This window comes from Eulemur rufifrons, chromosome 8 (assembly GCF_041146395.1).
Source record: "Eulemur rufifrons isolate Redbay chromosome 8, OSU_ERuf_1, whole genome shotgun sequence".
NCBI classification, from domain to species: Eukaryota; Metazoa; Chordata; class Mammalia; order Primates; family Lemuridae; genus Eulemur; species Eulemur rufifrons.
This window is the reverse complement of record NC_090990.1, coordinates 43,702,244-43,722,176: the sequence shown is the minus strand read 5'-3', so window position 1 is coordinate 43,722,176 and position 19,933 is coordinate 43,702,244. Positions and strand designations below refer to the sequence as shown.

At 34.8% G+C, this 19,933-nt stretch overlaps 1 protein-coding gene across 3 annotated transcripts in view; it reads left to right on the top strand.

Moving 5' to 3' along the window:
• Positions 1 to 343: 343 nt before the first annotated feature.
• Positions 344 to 19,933, top strand: part of OMA1 (OMA1 zinc metallopeptidase) — a 51,925-nt gene continuing 32,335 nt past the window's right edge. Inside the window, exons 1-7 of one of the 3 annotated variants that reach the window (XM_069477996.1) lie at positions 344 to 382; positions 8,561 to 9,073; positions 11,106 to 11,334; positions 13,486 to 13,659; positions 13,757 to 13,864; positions 16,400 to 16,528; positions 19,492 to 19,566. In XM_069477996.1, the coding sequence (XP_069334097.1) occupies positions 8,577 to 9,073; positions 11,106 to 11,334; positions 13,486 to 13,659; positions 13,757 to 13,864; positions 16,400 to 16,528; positions 19,492 to 19,566 (1,212 nt within the window). In that variant the 5' untranslated portion in view covers positions 344 to 382; positions 8,561 to 8,576. Of the gene's footprint in view, positions 383 to 444; positions 478 to 8,560; positions 9,074 to 11,105; positions 11,335 to 13,485; positions 13,660 to 13,756; positions 13,865 to 16,399; positions 16,529 to 19,491; positions 19,567 to 19,933 lie in introns of those variants that run through there. The other 2 variants (XM_069477997.1, XM_069477998.1) reach the window with 2 other exon arrangements.

Genomic DNA, 19,933 nt, shown 5'->3' with positions numbered 1-19,933 from the left:
CCAGTACTGCCCTACCAGCTACAGCGGGCACAGCCTCGCCTGATCATTCTTTACTAGGAGACCCAACTCAGCCAAGTCAAGTACCAAGGACAGGCATAATAAGTTAAGTTGTTCCCCGACAAGCAGCCCATCTCAGGGCCATATCCCTCCTCCGGCCACACGGGGGAGATACAGCGCCGCAGTCCACTCAGGCCCCGGGGCCCACCGGGAGGACGACTCTGGGCGGGTGTATTGACTGCCCGGTGTGGGCGGAGCAAAAGGCGCTGGGGCCCGGACAGAGGGCAGGAAGTGAGGGGGCGGGGCTTCTGAGAGGGTGCGCGCGTGCGCATAGGTGTGGTCTGAGGAGTGATCGCTCTCGCCCCTGCTAGAGTCTGTCCTTACGGTGACGCTTTGCCCTCGTTTTCCGAGTTGGGCCAGGCCGAGGGGAGGGGGTGCAGTGCGGGAGTTGGTGGGGGCCGAACTCCGGGGGGCGCTGGGGTGAGGAGCGGGGACCCTTGAGGACCGGGCGGGGGTGGGGAGGCGCATAGCCGGCGTGCAGGGCGCGGGAGGCGGGCGTGGGGAGGGAGGAAGAGGAAATCTTCCTTCTCCCCCTCGCCGGGGAAATGCGGGAAACCAGCCGTGGGCGCCGTGGCTGTATTTTCCGGCGAGACACTTTCCCTCTCCCTCTGCCTCAGCCTTTCCTTCCCTTAAGCTGTGCCGTTTGAAGAGTAGTGTTTTTCGGGAACGCAGTGTCTTGGACCTCACTCTGACACCCTCCTAAAAAAAACGCTTCTAGCGGTTTAAGGCTTCTGAGAGTCAATCTCTTTTACCTCCTCACTCTTGAAAAGAAAAAGTTTTCCTGCCTAAAGTCGGCGATACAAAACAGAAAATATCCTGCCTAAACAGTGCAGAGAGTTTTGATAATTTCTTCATGAACTTGTCTGCAAAACTCACTGTTTATACTATTTAAGTGTCGCCCGTTGTGTAAAATGGAGCAACAGTTTTATTGTGCCATGCAGTCCTCAACAAGAAATTTTAGTCCAGGGAGATGAAAATCCCTCATTTGGAATTCAGGGGTTGATCGAGGCCATGCAACCATCACTGAAAGGATTTAGGTGCTATCCGTCCTTCACAGCCAGGGTGAAGGGGTGTAGTCTGACATTTGGGAGCTTAAGAACCAAGTCTGCTGCCTTCCAGTTCTTTTTTAAAGCCTTCCATCATGTGTGTACTTTGCTTGAATGATTGTTTTAAAGTACATGTCCTATTTTTGCCAATCTGACAGCTGTTTCCATAGAAACTGGAGAAGAAATAGTCATTTTCAGCGAGAGTTGTTAAAACTGTCTTCCAGGCTTCAGCTGTGAGTGCCAGTGAGTGCTGCACTTGCTCATTCTGCGATGGTACTTAAAGAATTAAGGATCTGAAATGTTCTTAGAGGCTAACAATCCAAAGTGTTTAATTTTCTCACATCATTAATTTTGTAATCCTAGAAGTCTGCCAACTATGTTTGTTGACCTGCCACAGCTCTTTGAAGAGAATGTGTCAGCCCTGATTTTTTTCTTGTGTGCTATGTAATCTAGTGATTGGCTTCTTGAAAATGCGTAAATAGATTTCTTCCCTCATTCTTTACCCTTTCTTAAGGATAAACCAGGGAATACAAAATATCAGACACTCTTTCTGTTCTAAATGACACTTGGTTGTCAGTGATATAAATCATAATGTTTTTAATTATATATGCGTAGTGTTTGGGACTTTTGCATATCTCTTCTGTGTCAGTAGAATTCTTTTTTAAAATTTTCACACAAGTCATGAGAGATGAGCAGGAGTTTGCTTGTCATCTGAGCAGAGCAAAGCAGTGTGAATAGATGTGGATAGGCATAGAGATGAGCGCTTTCTTTTTTGAGGGGTGTAAGTAAATCAGGAGGTCTGGAACTTAGGATAAAGGAAGGTTGGAGAAAGTGCCTGGAGAAGTAGCGATAGGGTTTTGTCTACCATATGAAGGACTTTATCAAAGCCAATAGAAAACAGTGGATATCACAAAAATAGCTGTCTGGGGGTTTACAAAACTAATACATCCTGTAAAAATTTAAACTGCTCAGAATATAAAATGAAAATACTAATAATCCCTCATAATCACTATCCTACCACCCAAAGTAATTATATATAGTTTGGTGTACCTTTCTTAAGATTTGTTTTTGTATAGACTAGCATATTTTATCATTGCTGTTTTTGCAGGTTGGGAAGGGTTCTCTGTCTGTTTTGTTCCCTGCACTATCCCTGGCACCCAAAGTGGTGTCTAGCATGTGGAAGGCTCTCATTAAGTATTTACTGAATGAGTGAATGAATAGCATACCATTCAGAGGTCAAAAATAAAAAAATCTGTGAATGTTTGGTCAAGGTGGTTAAAAAAAATTTTTGTTATTGGTTGCCAACATTTTAAAATTGGTAAATTTCACATAAAATGTGAATTTCTGATTTTCCTTGAAAGTGTTTAAACATTTGGCCACACTAAGTTCAAATTCCATTATACTTGTTACACCTCCTTTTGATGGGCATGAATCTGCATTTGCATCAATATGACTTTGCTGATATTCACCTTCCTGGACTCCATAAGCCTGTGCTGTCCAATATAGTAGTCACTAATCACGCATGGCCATTAATTAAAAATTCTATTCTTGAGATGCACCAGCCAAATTTCAGGTGCTCAGTAGCCACATGTAGGGCCTACCTTATTGGACAGCACAGAAACAGAACATTTCCATCATTGCAGAAAGTTCAGTTGTGCATTGCTGCTTTAGATATTTGTCACCCCTGCTATACCGTGTTTGCAAGTAGCATTTATTGTTAATTATTTTTCAAATTTGTATATCCCTTTATCATGACACATTGTATTTTAAATGACTACATGGGATTTAGCAGGGTAGGACTTTATGTAAATTGTGGGGCCATGTACAGTGGCTCATGCATGTTGTCCCAGCTACTTGGGTGGCTGAGGCAGGAGGATCACATGAGCCCAGGAATTCTGGGCTGTAGTGCACAATGCCAAGGGAGTCCGCACTTAAGTTCAACGTCAATATGGTGACCTCCTGGGAGCAGGGGACCCCAAGGTTGCCTAAGGAGGGGTTAACCAGCCCCGGTTAGAAGTGGAGCAGGTCAAAACTCCTGTGCTGAGCAGTAGTGGGGTTGAGCCTGTGAATAGCCTCTGCACTCCATCCTGGGCAACATAGTGAGACCCTGTCTTTAAAAAAAAAATTGTGGGAATAGGATTCTGTTGTCTGGTTGCATTTTTTAGAAATATTGCTTTAGCTCTGGTTTGGGGGATGAACTAGAGAGGGAGAGGTTGGTGGTGAAGTAAGGCAGAGAGATTAGGGTATGTATAGTAATCAACACCCTAAGACCACAGAACCCAGGAAGGGCTAGAATGAGATATTAAGGCAGTGGAATTGACATGGCTGATTTAATGTGGGCTGAGATCTTTTGGATGCTAAAGTCATAATCCAATATTTTCTGGAACTGATTCCAATGTTGAAAATTGGTAAAATTTAGCTTTACAAAGTATAGAAGGAACTCTCAGCTAGTTCCAGTAAATAATGTGTGTAATATTAAAATGTTACCAATTTGTATATAAACAAATGTGTAACTGTTTTATACCATGTAAACATCTTAGAGATCATTTATTTGCAAGGTACAGAAACTCATTGAAGAGAGGGAATTATTTTAGGGATAATGTAAACACTCATAAAGCTCTATTAAATGTTGGAAGCACAATAGTCTCTTGGGAACCAGCAAAGTCTCAGTCTCTCTCCCTCTCCCCTCCATGGTCTCTCACTTATCTTCTTCCCACACCTGTTTTCCGCTGTCTTTTCTGTACATCCACGTCTTTTGCAAAGCTTTTGATTTGCAATTCTTACTTGCATATTGCTTTATTTTGCCTTAGCACCGGCTATAACCTCCATTTATATTACATGCCCTTATATTCCTGTGCCAGATACTGTCTTACCTAAAACCTTTTCCTTGTCAGATACCCAATCTTAGCTCTGTGGCTAGTGGCAGGGGCTGCTAGGGACAAACATGGCTTTCTAGGCCCATCCTGTAAGTTGAGGCTGTAGGATGCACTTACTAAAAAGGGGATGTGATGGGTAAGTGCCTGAAGCTTATCTGCTACAGTAAATCATCAGAGTTGATGTAAAGGAAAGAAAATGAGTTTGTGCTGTTTTTGCAGTTTGGCTCCTCGTAGGTGACTTTATATATTGAAACCTTAAGTACACTTTCCTATTTAAAACATTTCAATTTTTTTTTCTGCATCTGCTTAAATGGCATAAAAAAATAATTGTTGCCTTCCTGAACTATTCTGCTACTTATGGATATCTTTTTTTTATTCATATAGTATATAGCACTTACTAAGGAACCATATTTTATTAACCCTTAATAGTCTTACTTAGGTTCATTTTTGTCTCAATTAGATTATAACCCCCTTGAGTGCAGGACTGTATTTTATGCTGCATCTGTAACTCCCTTACCAGCTAGTTAATGAAGCATCTTACTAGTTACTCAAATACTAATTTTGAAAAGACTTCCAGGCTTAAATTATTTTACCACTTTTCAGCTTGTTTCAAAAAAGAAAAAACTAGAAATTATCTTGTTAATAATGTCAAACTATTATATATCAGCCTAGACGCTACTGATTTAAAATTGGTAGTAATTCAAAAAGTGTTAACTTGGAATTAATTTTTATTTAGCATGCCCTTTATTCACATACATTAATAGTGCAAAGGCAGAATGTATAAACTACATAAAAAATAAATTTGAGTAATTTTCAAATAGTTTGATATATAGACAATAGTATTTACTAAAACTGGTAGTTCTGAAGCATCTTTTTAGATATTATTGTATTAGCCTATAGTTTTACCTATTTTTCCCCCAACTTTTATTATGAAGATTTTGAAACATTCAGAAAAATTGAGAAAAAATTTAAGGAACACATATATACCATCCCTTAGGTACAATCATTGTTACTATTTTACTGTATTGACTTTATGTCCTCTGTGTGTGTGTGTGTGTGTGTGTGTGTGTACATTTGCTACACAATTTGAAAATAAGTTTTATTCATTATGAATGGATACTTCAGCAAGTATCTCAGGAATAAAATATTCACCATCATAACCACAATATCATTACCCAGGAAAATAAGTAATTACATAACCTAAAAGCAAATCCATATTCAGATTCCCCCAACAGTCCCAGTTGTCTTCTAAAGCTGACTTTTTTTTCTTCCAAACTAGGACCCAAAGTTTACACATTGCATTTGGTTGTTACATCTGTTTTTTTTTTTTTTTTTAAAGACTGGGGTCTCAGGTCTAGCTTTGTTGCCCACTAGGTTGGCCTCAAATGCGTGGGCTCAAGTGATCCTCCTGCCTCACCCTCTAGGATAGCTGGGACTACCAGCATACACCACTGGACCCAGCTGTTCATAGTAGCTTTTAAAAAATAATTTATAATTAATATACAATAGAAGACATTTTTAAACTGTAGCGTATAAGTTTTGACATATGTGTACATCTGTGAAACCAGCAGATATTTGTATTGCTAAAAGGCTCATATTTTGTTTGTTTCCCATCTCTCAGGATCACTGTCCTTTATTGCCTAATGTCCAATGCATTTTGTAAGTTAGATTTTACTATCAAGATAGAACACAATCAAGTTAGTGAATATATTCATTACACCCAACTTTTTGTGGTCCCTCCTCCTGTCCCTTTATATCTACCCATCCTCAAGTGGTTACTGATCTCTGTCACTGTGGGTATACCTCGTATTTTGCATTTTCTGCAGTTTATATTATAGAGCTAGAATCAGAGTATGTACTTTTTGGCAGCGGCAGGTCTGGCTTCTGTCACTTGCTAGTGTATAGAAATACAATTGTTTTTGTATATCAATCTTGTATCTTGCCACCTTACTAAATTTAATTCTAGTAGTTTTTTTGTTGCTTCCATTGGGTTTTCTATATAGATGATCATGTTATCTAGAAATACAGTTTTACTTGTTTATTTCTAATCTGGATGTCATTTCTTTCTTTCCTCCCTCTCCTCCTCCCCTTGCCCCCAACCAGGACCTCCAGCACAATGTTGAATAGAGTAGAAGTGATGAGAGTGGACAGCCTTGCCTTGTACCTGATCTTAGGAGGAAAGTATAGTCTTTCACCAATAAATATCCTGTTGGCTGTAGCTTTTGTGTGGATGTCTTATGAGGTTGAGGAAGTTCCTTTCTATTCCTAGTTTACCGAGAGTTTTTATCAGGGCTGGGTATTGGATTTTATGAAATGCTTTTTCTGTGTCTATTAAGATGATCATGTGGTTTTTCTTTTTTAGTCTGTTAATAGGGTGAATTACATTGATTTATGAATGCTTAACCAACCTTGCATTCATGGGGTGAACCTCACTTGGTCATGAAGTATTATCCTTTTTGTATATTGAGCTAGATTTTCTAAAATTTTAAGAATTTTCATATTTAGGTTCATGAGGGATATTTATAGTCTTATAATGTAATTTTCTGGCTTTAGTATCAGGGTCATGCTGGTCTTATGGAATGAATTGCAAATTATTCTTACCTTTTCAATTTCTTAGAAGGATTTGTACAGAATTAATATTAATTATTATTATTATTTTTTTATTTCATCTTGTTATGGGGGATACAGAATTGCAGGTTACATACGTTGCTCCTGTACCGCCTTTCCCCCCAAGTCAGAGCTCCAGGCGTGTCTGTTTTAATTATTTTTTAAATGTTTGGTAGAATTCCTCAGTGAAGCCATTTGGGCTTTTGTAGGAAGCCATTTGTAGGAAGATTTTTAAATTGCAGATTTGGTTAAAAACTAGTTATAGGGCTCTTCAGATTATTTCTTGTTGCTGAGCTGTGGTAGTTTGTGTTTTTCAGGGAATTTATATAGTTCATCTAAAATGTCAAATTTAAGGTTTTCTCTTTCATTGGTTTTAAGAAGTTATGATGTGCCTTGCAGTTGTTTGTGTTTCTTTAGTGTAGGGTTCATTAAACTTCTTGAATTTGTAGGTTTATAGTTTTCATCAAGTTTGGGAAATTTAGGGCCATTATTTCAAGTATTTTTTTCTGTCTACCTCTCCTCCCTTTTTGGGGACTCCAGTTAGGTGGATATTAGGCCACTTGAAGTTATTCCATACCTCAGTGATGCTCTGTGCATTTTTATTTTTCAGTTTCTCTCATTTCATTTTAGATAGTTTCTATTGATTATGTCTTCAAGGTCACAGAACTTTATTTCTACAATGTCTGATTTGCTATTAGTTTCATCTAGTATATTTTTTAACTTGGGCATTATAGTTTTCTTGTCTAGAAGTTCAGTGTAGTTCATTTTAAGAAATATATTCCATGTCTACATAATATGCTCATATTTTCCTTTAGCTTCTTGAACATATGGAATATAGTTACAATAACTAATATCTTTGTCTACTAATGCTGTCATTCATTTATTTAGGAGTTAGTTTCCAATTGATAATTTCTTCTAATTATAGATCACATAATTATCACATGGTAATTTTTAATTGTAAATAATACCTTGTTCAGTGCTGGATATTTTTGTATTCTAATAACTGTTCTTGAGCTTTTTTTCTGGGATGCTTAGAAGCATTTTAATCTCTTTGAGTGTTGCTGTTGCTTTTAATCTTTGTTAGGTTGGGCTAGAGCAGCTTTCGGTCTAGGACTAATTTTTCTCTAATACTGAGACAAAACCCTCTGAGTACTCTATTTAAAGCCCATGAGTTTTCCACTTTGATGGGTGTGAGTAGGGACTGTACCCTGCCCTGTGCGAGCTCTGTATGTTGTTTCCTGTAATCTTTCAGGTGTTTTTTCCATGCTCCAGGGGGTTTTCTTACACGTATGTCCTGATAGGACTCAGTTCAATATGAGAGGGCTATTCTCTGCAGATGTCTGGAGTTCTTTTTTTGTACAGCTCTATCGTCTCTTGTACTCTGCCCTGTGAGCTCTTGCTACCTTGATCTCCTTGAACTCCCAGCTTCACCTCTTCAAGCTTAGAGGTACCATTAGGCTTCACCTAGGTTTACCCTGTCTGTACTGGGGCTGGAAACACTCTCCAGGCAATAAGCTGGGGCAGTTGTTTCATCTTGTTTCCCATCTCTCAGGGATCACTGTCCATCATTGCCTAATGTCCAGTGCATTTTATAAGTTAGATTTTACCATTCCATTACACACTTCTTCTCCCTAGTTACTGCAAACTGATGATATTGTAGTTGTTTTTAAATAATCCATTTCTTACTCTCCAAATAATTTGTCATTAAAATAAAAATAGACTCCTCCCTACCAAAAAATGAAATAAAAAAATTCAAGTGCACATTGTGTAGTAAAAGTAATGTTATATATGCTCCTCTGGTTTGCATTGCTGCAAGGCATTGCTGTAGGGGGGTGAGTAGAACGAAGCCTAGGGTGAATGAGTCTGAGATATGGTAAAGGAAGAACTGACACACCCATTGAATAAGTATTATTTTTCCAGTTTGGTAAATTAATATTTTGCACAGCTATTTATAATTTATTTCTTGTGTTCCAGATAATCAAGTGAAAGAATGATGAGCTTTATCTATGGATTGCAGTCTGCTGCTAGAAACTGTGTTTTCTTCCGATTTAATTCATTAGCCAATTGGAGAAAATGTAACACATTACTGGTAACCTCTCCAGACTGTCATCAAGTACAAATTAACCATACAGTAAATAAGTATCAGAGACTGGGAGTAAGTCAGTGTAATAGGTTGACTTTTCTGCCTGGAAACTTTACTTTTTATAGGACTTTTAAAAACAAAAGAATAGCATGCCTCCCAAGTAGCAAAAGTAAGGAAATCTGGATGACTGCCAGCAAATATACTGCATGGAATGACTCTTTTTCAAGACAGCTGCTGATAAAAGAAGTTACAGTAGTTCCTGCTCTTCTGCATCGCCCAAGCTGTTCTCCCATAAGAGTTATCAGGTGTTTCCACACTTCTCCACGGTTTCAAGCTGCTCCAGTTCCTTTCTTGTTGATTATTCTTAAACCAGTGCAGAAGCTACTTGCAATCATTGTAGGCAGGTAAAGTACTTTTTAAAAACTAAACTTTTGTATTAACTTTTTGCATTAACATTTTGTATGTTAACTTGTATTAACTTTTAAAAATTAAACTTTTGTGTTTGTAAAATTACACTTTTAAAGAAACCTTTTTAAATCCCCTTCCACTGCCTATTTAGCTCAAAATTAAGTTCCAGTAGGTCTTACCCAAGTTTGTTATGTATGATTTAGTAATCTTGAAATAATTTACTGCAGATTAATTTATGGTATAGAAATGTGTGATCTTTTAAAAGTTTTTCTTACATATTTTATGGACATTTTAAAAAAGATTTATTAGTATAAGAAGAATCAGAAGTTATAACTCAGGGATGAGAACAGTATTTGCAAACATGCCTTTCTAGTTTGTGGGATTCGAGGCAGCAAATCATGAAACTGAGGAACTTTGCTTATATGAGAATGGGCTCCCTCCTAGTTAACTCTTAAACCGTTAATATTTCTATTTTATTTCCAACAAATCTTTATATTCTCTCAGTGGTCCTTTAATAATAATTGGTATTTTCACAGCTAAATAGTACTTTAACCCTTTTTTCCTACTATCTGTTTGATGAAGATTGAAGAAAGCCAATCATTGTCTCCTCGTAAAACTTTGAGTTTGATAACCTATGAAGTCCCTTCTAGCCTTCTTCGTACTTCCATGCTAACTAATGCAATTTGCTTTTGATCAAAAATTGAGAGCTTCTGCTGTGTAATTTACTGTGTTCTTCATAATTTGGTGTTGCCACCCAGAAAAGATACAGCTAGATTGGCTCTCAGTTAAAAGGAACAACTCACCCCAGGTTCTTGGGATAATAGCTCTTTCTGATTTCTGATGCATTTTCATCCTTTTAAGTTATTTACTTTTAACCTTTTTGTTTTTGTTACTGTGAGTCACCTAAAATTTCCTTTTCGAATATGTCTTGCATGTATTTTAAATAAATAATGTCATAAAGTTTTAAAAAGGAAAAAAGTATATTTCCTAGTTTGGTTTATGTCCCTTCAGGTTGAAACACTTTTTCTAAAGGCATTTCAGGTGTGTGACTTAACAAAATTAACATAACTTTTTAAGAAGTTATTTTGTAAAATAAATTCTTGTCAAGGCAATGATTTATGTATGTTAAATTTTTGTTGTGGTTTGAACTCATAAGGGAACATTTTTGTCCTAATATTGGAAACATTGCTTGTTGCCAAAATGTTTCTGAACACAGGTAGAGAATATTGTTGCCTGGGAGAAAGTGGACCTCCTCACATGTTTTCTATAAAATTTCCCATTTTCTTATTTACATGCTTATGATCTTCTTATTACCTCTCCTTTCTCATGTTCTAAAGAGGATAGTGGAGTTTCTGCTACTGAGCATTGTTTATTTCCAAAATCAATGCTGAGGTAGTTTTCCTCGCACCTTGCTGAAACGCTGGCAGATTGTGCCGGAAGTCTGAGGAGCAGTGGAAAGAATAGTGGTTAAAGGTATAGATTTATTGAACTGTAACCCCTTAGATATTTATTTAGGTCGTTTATCCCTATTAAGTGGTTCAGTAGTCAGACTCTGGAATGTCACTGCCTTCATTGCCTGGTTTTTCTCTTATTACCTCTGTAACCTTGCGGAAGTTGCTTAACTTCTCTATATCTCACTTTTCTCTTCTGTAACTGTGTTACTATGAAGATTAAATGAGATGGCATATATACAATGATTAGAAGAGTATTTTGCATGTGTAACATAGCCAGTAAATGTTAACTAGTGGTAGTCGTAGTAAAATAGCTCCTCATTTAGTATTTATACGTAAAATAGCTGAAGAAGAAAATTGAAATCAGCGTTAGAATTTTTAACCGTAGCTCTATAGAGTTGGTTACTTTTTCATCATTTAGCTAAGAATTTCATAAATTGAAAAAGCCATCTATATAGAGAACTATATCATAAAATTTCAAATGTTTGAGGACATGAAATTCTAGTGTATGCATTTGAGCTTTAGTGATATATGCTGATAAGATTATCAGAATTTTGAATTTTTCTTTTTGCTCTAGGGGCATAAGGAAATGGTGGCAGGCACTTCCTCCTAACAAGAAGGAACTATTTAAAGAAAGTATAAGGAAGAATAAATGGAAGTTATTCCTTGGTTTGAGTAGTTTTGGATTAGTATTCCTAGTGTTTTATTTTACTCACCTGGAAGTGAGTCCAATCACAGGAAGAAGCAAGCTACTGTTGTTGGGGAAAGAGCATTTCAGACTATTATCAGAACTGGAATATGAAGCAGTAAGTAGTAAGAATTGTTTTTAATTAGATTGCTTAATATAACACTCAAAGCAGGAAAGTTTCTTAGATGTGAAAGATGCACTGCTTTTAAATTTTAGTCTTTGATATGAAATTAGCATTTTTTTCTTTTCCAGAAGGCCTTAGACCTTTCACACTTAGCATTCCTACTACCTATATTGTTTCTTCTCCCATTCACCTAGCTAACTCCTGCTCAGCACCTGTCAGCTTAAATGTCGCTTTCTCAGGAAAGCCTGCCTTAATTATCCAGACTGGGTTAGGCAGGGTGACTAGATCAGGCCCTAGGGGGTGTCCTTCATACAGACTGAATTATAAACCGGCTCATTTGTAATTGTTCCCAGTGCTTGGCTATACTGGCGTTAGGTCTGCAGGTTTTGTTTTCTTTTTGCAGACTATACTTTTCCTTAAAGCACTTACATGGTAGTAGCATGTTAATAATTATTTGCATAATTATCTTTTACTGGTGTGTCTCCCTTGTTAGACTAAGCTTCATGGAGCAGGAATCTTGTCTGTTTTATCATTTTATCTTAAGGACTAACACAATGTGTAAAGTAGTGCTTGAATAAATAGATCTATAGTCAAAATTTTTATACCTTGAAAGTCAAATATACAATATGATAGTTTTTTTCCAAACATCAATTTTTGCAATTTATTATATATTTTGGATCCAAAATAAAGTTGGAATTCAGAACTCTTAACTCCTTGGAAAGTATACTAACTCAGGTAGTTAAACATTTGTAACCTACTGAGTTCTTCCTTAAGGACAGAGATTATCATTCTGTCTCCAGTGCATACATACATGGTATGTGCTCTGTGGCTCAATTAATATTTGTTGAATTGATGTGTCATAGCCTCACTTGGCATGGTTAGATCTTTATATCTTTTTTTTCCAAATGGGCTTCTGAGTTAGTCAATGGGAAGTTACCATGAAAAAAAGAAATAACAATGGTTTTTCACTATGAAAATTGTTCCGAAGTTAAGACCAATTTCTTGTAGTAAGATTTGAGAAGTTGCTTAGAATTTAGTCAGAGGCAAGTGTAAGGAAAGTTTGAGACCAACCTAATATTAAATTAGTGCATCTTCTGCCAATTCATATTGCTAAGAAAATTTTTAAAAATTATTTTTATGTGTCTGCATATGTGTATATGTAGACCTAGATATACTTTCCTTTTTTTCTTATTTAAGCTACAAGTGTAATAATACCTGCATGATAGGAAAATTTAAACACATGTGCTCATAGGAATATTATAAAGTGCTATAATTACATATACTGTCATCTACTTCAGAAGGATTAATAAGTAGTGGGTTTTTTTTATTTGTTTAGGCAGTTTATGTTGGTGAATTATGCTTTTTAACAATACTACTTGACACAAAAACTTTTAAACTCATTCTACAAAATCATGTCTTTTAAATGCATCTCAAGGAAGAAGTTGCCAATTTGTTGATTATGTGAAAGAAATTATACATTTTATGGATATTAAAGTAATATTTCCAGAACATCCTTACTTTTCTCAGTACACTTGAAAGATCTTTCAATGAACATAGCTTCAGAAAAAGTGTCTTCACATAGTGGCTAGTTTTAATCGGCATGATGGAGAGATAGTTGCTCATTAGTTCTGAGATTTCTGTAATTTCCTTTCAATCTATGTGAGTAAAACACTTTAAAATTAACGAAATGTTGTCTTTTTTTGGTAAAAGCTTAACCTTTTCATTAAGTATAAGATGTTTTTCTATTCAGTGGGTTATGAAAGTATTTTTCTTTGGTAGTTAACTTTCTTATATGAAATCTTTATGTTCCTTAGTGGCATTTTGTTTTCTAAAATATTTAGAAAAGTAGAAATAATATTTATTTTATTTGTTTATAGGCTAATAGAAATGAATGAAATTTGATTTCAATCCATTCAGTACCTAAAAAAAATCTTAGTATTAGAATTTGTTTCTTTGTGAAAAACTGGATTGTCTTTGCATGAATAATTCAAATTTGAGTGTTTCATATGCAGATTTTTATGTAATTAAAACTTAAAGGTGTTCAACAATAGGTAGCCATATAACTCTCCGTGAAGCAATGTAAACGTTTTGTACGACTAAAATATTTGTAGCACTAAAAATAAAGAATACTTTTTAATCTTTCAGTGGATGGAAGAATTTAAAAATGATATGCTAACTGAGAAAGATGCCCGATATCTGACTGTTAAAGAAGTGGTTTATCATCTAATTGAATGCAATAAAGATATTCCAGGGATCTCTGAGATCAATTGGGTTATTCATGTGGTTGATTCCCCGGATATAAATGCCTTTGTGCTTCCAGTAAGTAAATGTTCTCAAACACATTTTTATTGTCAAATTTAATGTCCTTATTTTTTATGGTGTTCTAATTGCTTCCGTCATTTTCTTTATGCTGCAGAATGGACAAGTGTTTATTTTCACTGGGCTTTTAAATAGTGTAAATGATATTCATCAGCTTTCCTTCCTTCTGGGCCATGAAATAGCACACGCAGTACTTGGGCATGCTGTAAGTACCTAGAACGAAGGTTCAGTGTTTTCTTTCTTCTTTTTCTAAGGATGGAATTTTGGTTTTTAGTAATTGCCTTATTCTGTTGCCTAAAAAATGTGATTGGCTATTTTGAGAATTTTTTAGTCTTTAATATTTTGTACTGAATAATTGGTGTTTCTTTTAAATACTATTTTTATCACCTGTCTCTTTTCCAAAAAGTAATTATTCTCAACCTCTAATTATTTCAAATTAGATTTTAAGCTTTCCATAATTATTAACATAAAATTAATTGTAAGAAAGTGAAATTACTATGTAAGTACATAAATCAGTTTTCTTTCTTTTTTATTCATTCTCAGAGGATAGCTTGGAGCATCTTTGAAAATGTCTAGAATAATATGCTATATATAATTAATGCAGAGTAATAATGATACTTTGCCATTTTACAGTTTACCGAGTTTTTTAATATGTGCCTTCTCATTTATAATTTTAATACCTCATGAGGTATGTATTATTTCTATTTTGTATATGAGGATTAGAAAGAGACTGAATAACTAAAAAGTGGCAGAATTGGGACTTTAGCCCAGATCGTCTGTATGCAAGTCCAGTGTTTCCTCCTTTACCACAGTTACCTGGTTGTTAGCGGTACTTTTCTTACAGATCATAGAATTCTAGTTGAATTATGCTCCTGCGATTACATGTCTATTCAACTTGGTATGAGTCCAGGAAAATAATATATTTGTTTTACTCATTTTTTTGTTATTTATTAAAAGTATAAATGACTTTTTGTCTAAATAATTAGAAGTATATTTTCTTTAATTGAAAATATAAAGGTAAATGCCGTTGTGCTTCCAATAAATAGTGAAAAGACTGTGAAATGCTAAATCAGAAATACAAGTACTATTAACTTCAAATAGAAATGATGTTTCTGATCCTTCTAAAAGTCATCTAAAATTTTATCTATTTCTTAGAGTATTACTGGGATGAGGTGAGCCAAAGTTGTGCTTTTCTGAAGCACAGGTAGTGATTTTCTCCTTTATTTCTTCTGAGTTATAAGAAAATTTAAAAAATATTTTTCTTAAATATATGCAAGAATGATCTAAGCAGTTAAAATAGTGTCATCATATGCACTTTAATATCTTTCAAGTAATGGCTTCATAACTGTAAAACCAGTCTTGGCCATTTTGACATTTAAAAGGTGTTACTATTGGGTACATTTGTTATTCTGGCGTCTAGTTCAGTGCCTGATGTTCAGTGTATTGTCATCTCCATCAGTGCAAGAACAATAATTAGAAAAGATGTAAAAAGCAAATAGCCTTGAAAATATAAAATAGCTATTAATATTTCTTTGGCAGAGGTCTTAAATATTATCAACACAATATTTTCTCTTTTGGGAGTCTCAATTTTGATTTGATCTAGTCTTTTATGTTGTTTTCTTTATTCCACCAATACATAAAATTTTTTTTTTATTTCTAGTTTTCTAAGACTGTGTAGTAGCAATTATAATCTTTAATAATTTATAAGCAAGACTTTCTCTTCTATAATGGCTTTATCATTTTGAGTTTCATTCTTTCATGTTAAAATAATTCCGTAATTGTTTTTCACAATACATAGTTCTTATAATGAAGCAAAGTATGTTTTGTGAGGGTAGAATATATTATTAAGGGACATATTCTAGGTCATTATTTTTAGTTTTCAGTCATGTTTCATACCTTTAAGTCATGACTGCTATATTATCAGTATCAGCATTATGTTAACATTTATTAATCAACTTTAATGGCAAACAGTGAACAATCCAGTACATTAAACTTATATTTAGATATTACTACTGAAAACTATTTTATGTAAAACATTTTTTGGTTATTGCTGTAAGTAAATACAGAAATTCACAGAACCTGATTCCCTGGTGAGAAATACTAGACTTATAAAATTGCAAATTTGTATAAATGAATCATGTTTTATATATTAGGTCTTGAAAACTATAAGACTTTTCAAAAAGAAACATCCAGTCTTTTTTTGAATTCTTCCTTATTTTAACTGCTTCATATGTTAGGTGGTGTTTAATCTTTATTCAGGTATATAAGTAAAGTAAATACACTTACTTGATTTTTAAAAAGATGTAGTGAATATATATTTGAAATTGCCCAGGTTTAACTCCTGGGCCTTTTACTAATAGCTGTGTGAATTTGAACAACTCTTTTAAGCTCTGTCTCAGTTTCATTATCTGTAAAATAGAGATAATTGTACCTATCTTAAAAGATAGTTATGCTTGTTAATATAAGAAACTGTAGGTTAATAACATCTGACTAATATAGTAAGTGGCTCAGTAAATGCTAGCTAAATGAACGAATGGATATAGAAGGATATAAAACAGGACGGGAAAAACAGACCGGGAAACAGTAAACTCAATGAAGAAAAAAACTTTCCATCTCAGTTGGTGAAGGTCAGTTAAAAACATGAAATGTGATTATTTAATGTGATTACACATAATGAACTAGAAAATGTAAGCTGTTTCAATTTATTAAATGTAATTTTCATTATTTTGATTATTCTCAGGCAGAAAAGGCTAGCTTGGTTCATTTATTGGATTTCCTAGGTATGATTTTTCTCACGATGATTTGGGCCATTTGTCCTCGAGATAGTTTGGCAATTTTGGGCCAGTGGATACAGTCTAAATTGCAGGAGGTAAGTCTGACACAATAACTTAAATTTGTAATAGCCTTTGGTGAGAATATTTTAATATCGTAAAACAACAAATACCAGAGATATTTTCACATTTAGCATGAATTATGGGTACTAATTTTTAGTGTCTTCTGTTTTCTCATTTTTAGAGGATATTCATATACATGAACATTTAAGGAATACTACATCTCTCAGATGATGAATATGGGTGGGTTAGAAGGGCTTGGCAACTTTCAGCTAATATTTTTTTAGTATAGTTATTGGTCCTACAGAGAGAAAACCTAGTCACTGATCTGTTCTGACTGTGGTATACTAACTTAATGATTCCCCCTTTCTCCAAATACAGTCATTCCTCAGTATCAGTGGGGGATTGGTTCCAGGATCTCCCATGGATACCGAAATCTGAGTATGCCAAAGTCCCAGATAAAAAATGGCATAGTATTTGCTTATAATCTACGCACATCATCTCATATATTTTTAATCATCTCTAGATTACTTATAATACCTAATACAATGTAAATGCTATATAAATAGTTGTTATGCTGTATTTTTAACAAATTTGTTGTATTCTTATTTTTTACTTTTCTGAATATTTTACATCCTCAGTTGAATCCACAGATGCAGATTCAGAGGACCAACTGTATTTGTATTTTGATAGGGAGCTATTGAAACCCCTAAACTTTAATGCATGTAGAATTGGCTGAAGCTGCTTCACTGCCCTCCTTTCCTTCTCACTACCAGGTTAAACTAACATTGCTTTGAAAATATCGAAAGGGTAGTCTTTTTAGGTGTTTAACTTTTTTTTTTAGTGGTTATGTGTAATAATCTCAAAAATTATATTGAGTCCCTCATTTTGTTCAAAACACTGCACTATTGAAAGCAGGTCTTAGAATCTTCATAAATGGTTTGTTAACCATGATTAATTATTTTATTTTACATCTTTCTTCAGATATTTCTTCCTGTCCTGGGAGGTTTGGTTGTTTAGGAACAATCTGTTATTTGTTTATTTAATGATTTGTGGAGCACCCATCAGAGTGCCATCTGGGTGCTGTTTAAATCTAATGTGCAGAATCCTTTGAGACAAATTGCTTTTGAGATTGGATAAGTAAGTCTGTTCATCAGTGTTATCATTTGGCTTCATTTATGTTGAAGTAAAGGTTCTCAAAGAGAAAAAGAAGGCATGATTATTGCTTAGGTAATGGGACCTCATCTTTTGAATTTTGTTTGTCACTGACCTGGGAAGTCAAAGGAGTTAATATAGTTGTTTTCCCCATCTATCTTTAGATTGCGTTTTCTGTAATGGAATCAGGATTTGGTCATAAGAAAGATAACTGTTTCTCCCTTGAAATACTCTATAAATCCTGCCATTTCAGTGTAATTCTTCAGTTTAATAATTAAGTTGAAAATAAAATAAGAATAACTTCTGTTTGCATTCTTTTTCCCTAAATCAAGGCCCCTTAATAATTTTGGTGACAAGATGTTTTTCTTTCCATAAATAAAGCCTTGCTTACTGTGATTGGAGAGCAGAGAGGAATTCAGATAGTAAAGTCATTAGGGAATGGAATTGCTAACATCTGCTATTCATTCCTTTGTTGTGAGGACTGAACGATACATTTAAGGCAGGATTTCTTAATACCAGCACTATTGACATTTTGGATGGATAATTCTTTGTTGGGGGGAGCTATCCTGTGCATGGTAGAATGTTTAGTAGCTTAGTAGTATATCTGGCCTCTACCCACTAGATGTTAGTAGCTCTCTGTCCCTCGAGTTGTGACAATCAAAAATATCTTCAAACATTTATAAATGTACCTGGGAGACAACATCATACCAGGTTGAGGACCACTCATTTAAAGCATTTAGCACAGTACGTGGCATGAAGTAAGGACTCAATAAACATGAATTATCATTACGATTTGTTCATTTATTCCTCTCTGCAACTCTAAGAGGTTGGTACTGTTACAAATTCCATTTTACATATGATGTTACTGGCAGAGAGGTTAAACAATTAGCCTAGAGTTAATTAATAAGTGTTAGCATTTGGACTTAAACTTAAGTTTCTTTCTTTTTAAAGTCAAAATTTTAAATCAGTATACTGTTAGTGGACTTGATGGGGCCCATGCAGACTGCTCCTGGAGAGTGAAGACACTATATGGTGCTGTTCATCAGCCTAAAACAGATGTGATTGAGAAGGATGAAAGTCATATTTAATGGTCACGTATTGTGGATCAGATTAATTATATTATTTCTAGCTGTCACAGACATGTAGTCACCTTTGAAAGATCGCTTCCCCAGTTAATAGCTCTTTTCTGAAAAGTCCTGCCTATCGATCCATCTCCTACAAAGTTTTAGTACTTACTGAAAATTAGAATTTAACTGGAAAGCGGTCACGTAAATACAAGTAATTAGGAAAATTAAAGTTATGATATCTATTTGTATTATTTTATTGAAGTTGGAAGAAAATTTCATTTTCCCAACTAATCAATACTTAGAAAAGGAGAAGGAAATTAAGATAATTTATCAAAGAAAGAACATTCTGCTATGTGGTGAATTTTCTTAAGTAAATCCTCTAGTAGTGTCACTGGCTATATATACATATGTTTTCTCAATTTTCTTTTAAAACTGCAAAATCACAATATTACTTGACCATGTTAAAAGCCTGCATCAATAAGCTTTCTTAGGAAACCCTCTGCTCAGCAGGTGGAGATTATAATAGGAAAAATAGAAGTGTACTACTTATTATACCACAGTCTGTCTGGAAATTTATAGGCATGACTTTTTCTATTTTTTCTATTTTTGAAAGTATTCATATCTAAGGGAGGAAATAAAGGCTGTATTTATGTTTTACACCATGATGTTTTCTAAATGTTAGAGTATAAAAAATTTTATCCTAGATATTCCACAAAATTAATTCTTTTTGTCATGAGTAAGTTGCCTTAATGGAGCTTTTCTATCCTATTTCTTCTTAGTATATGTTTGATAGACCATACAGTAGAACACTGGAGGCTGAAGCTGACAAAATCGGACTACAACTTGCTGCAAAGGTAAAATGTTTAGTAGTTGAGAATACACAGTGTCCTTCACATAGTAAAAGATAAATATGTGTATGTGTTTGTTGTCTTAATGATGTTTGCCATGAGCACAGAGTGAGAGTTGGACTATATTTACCCTTTGTACAGTTTCTATTAATATGTAGAAATTTGAAGATTATCGACCTTGAAAGAATGCATATTTAAAGATACTCATTTAACTCCCTTCTGTATATGAGGCAGTATAGACAGAATACATCAGATTGTAGTAATTATCAGGTTATATTTAAAAAGTCCTAATCTTTTACTGGAAAGAATTTTTTGCATGTATAAATTTTTGATTACAGACACGAAATATATCAATCAAAATTTAAAAAAATGT